Source organism: Pundamilia nyererei, unplaced genomic scaffold (assembly GCF_000239375.1).
Source record: "Pundamilia nyererei isolate P.nyererei 1_Seehausen unplaced genomic scaffold, PunNye1.0 scaffold00395, whole genome shotgun sequence".
In the NCBI taxonomy this organism is placed as follows: Eukaryota; Metazoa; Chordata; class Actinopteri; order Cichliformes; family Cichlidae; genus Pundamilia; species Pundamilia nyererei.
In genome coordinates, this window is record NW_005187796.1 from 29,592 (window position 1) to 31,656 (window position 2,065).

Sequence of the window (2,065 nt, forward strand, 5' to 3'; positions counted from 1 at the left end):
AATAAAAAAGTGATGGCTAAAACCTAAGACGGTGTCATGTCTGCTCCCTGAAGTAATATCGTAACAGGGATGATGGTGGAGCGTTTGAAGCAGGAGGGAATTTCACACAGCTCCAGGGATCTGTTGAAGATGCGAGTAAAGATGGGAGCCAGCTGTTCACCACAGGTTATGAGGCAGGAGGGTGAGGTGTCTGGTCCGGGGGCTTTCCTGGGCTTCTGTTTCTGAAATAGTCGGCTCACATCCTCAGTGTGTATTCTGAGTTTCAGGGAGAAGGAAAGGGGGGTGAGAGGTGTGATGGAGGTCGTTGAGTCTGGATTGGAGAGGGTGGTGGTGGTCGTTGAGTCTGGAATGGGGAGGGTGAAGGGGGGAGAGGTGGAAGGTGTGTTGGTGGTCAATGTCTGAAGCAATGTCTCTGGGGAGCGGAGGGTGAGGCGTGGGAGTCTGTCCATCTCAAACCTGCAGTAGAAAGTGTTTAACTCGTTGGCCAGGTCTTTGTTTACTTCAACAGTGGGTGGGGGGTGTCTGTAACTGGTGATTTCCTGCAGGCCCCTCCACACTGACGAAGGGTTGTTGGCTGAGAGCCGTTCTTCCAGCTTCTGGGAGTATATCCTTTTAGCTGATTTGATCTCTTTGGTCAGTGTGATCCTGGCTTGCTTGTACAGGGCCCTGTCACCACTCCTGTAGGCGTCCTCCTTGGCCTTACGAAGATGTTGGAGTTTAGGAGTGAACCACGGTTTATTGTTGTTGTATGTGCAAAAGGTCTTAGTTGGCACACACATGTCTTCACAAAAACTGATGTATGTCATATGTTCTAATGTTAGCCGATTTGGCTTTTGCATTTCTTGATGAAGTGGACCGACTTAAATATTTGTCCATAGCTCAACCCTTGATGACGCACATGTATTTACATGCCACTAGTTTGAGAGCCACTGACCTAAAGGACACATCCAGATGTCAAAGGATTAAGAAGATTGTAATAAAACACAAGTTGAAGAGTTGTGAATGATACATATCTATATATCTTCTCTTCATTTCAATTCTTATTATGAGTTCAAGAGGACAGGTGTTCTGATTTTACTCGTATACTTCACATAATGACTCAGTGCAAAGTTTTTGTTATTGTTAGAGTGAGTTAAGTTACCTTTAAATCCCAAATGGACCTGAGAAAGGTGATGATGGTGACATTCTAAAGACACTTCTGGAACGTGGTCGGAATGTCTGTCAAAAAACTGCACAAACGCTAATGTCAAGGAAGAACACTGATCAGGTAATTTATACTGGTATTTATTTAAACTACTTAGCACCGTTACAATGAGCTAAAATTGTCTTTACTCCAGTTTTTGCTGCCGCTGCTAATAGGGAATGAGGGATTTCTGTGTATGTTGATTTACTCACTTATGTGGTTGTAAATCCAGCGTGGCAGAGCAGAGAATGAGGCCTCTTTGTCTCCTGCCTTCTCATTGGCTGACCTCCACTCCCGGTCCCTCCGCCCCCAATCCCCTATAACCCCGACCACCCTTCAGTTACAAGTTTTGCAACACATTCCTCGCAAACAGTGTTGCAAAAGTATCAACACATTTGTGAATATTTTTTTCTGTAACTACATTTAAAACACATGTGCAGTGTGTAGAGAAGAATATGTACAGGTGGAAATTTCAAAGTACACGTTCACATTTTTTCTACAAATTGTTCCTTTTTATTCTACAACTTCTCATATTTTGCAACAATACTTTCATACATTCCCAGCTTCTGTAACCAGTGGGTGCAGTGTGGTCGGCACCAGCTCTGCTGCCCTCTGAAGGTTTCTCCAGCAGCTCAAAAGCACTTACCCTCCACCTGCAGAAGAGTGAACTGTATGTCTTCCTCTGCTGTAACAAACACAGCCCCCCCTCCTACACCACTGGAAACTTCCACTGCTCCTAAACTCCTCTGACGAGCCCAAAACCAGCACAAAGTGTACCTCACATCCACACAATAATTCACCTATTGATTGATAAGCAGTTTGCTTCAGCACACAGTCAACCAACACAGTCACCAAATAACAGTGTCGGCGATATGGGATTTA

At 44.7% G+C, this 2,065-nt stretch overlaps 1 protein-coding gene across 1 annotated transcript in view; it reads right to left on the bottom strand.

Moving 5' to 3' along the window:
- Positions 1-879: 879 nt before the first annotated feature.
- The window catches only part of LOC102192968 (very long-chain acyl-CoA synthetase-like), a 5,829-nt gene continuing 4,643 nt past the window's right edge, over positions 880-2,065 (bottom strand). Inside the window, exon 9 of the mRNA XM_013915908.1 lies at positions 880-934. Within this exon, the coding sequence (XP_013771362.1) occupies positions 880-934 (55 nt within the window). The remainder of the gene's footprint in view (positions 935-2,065) is intronic.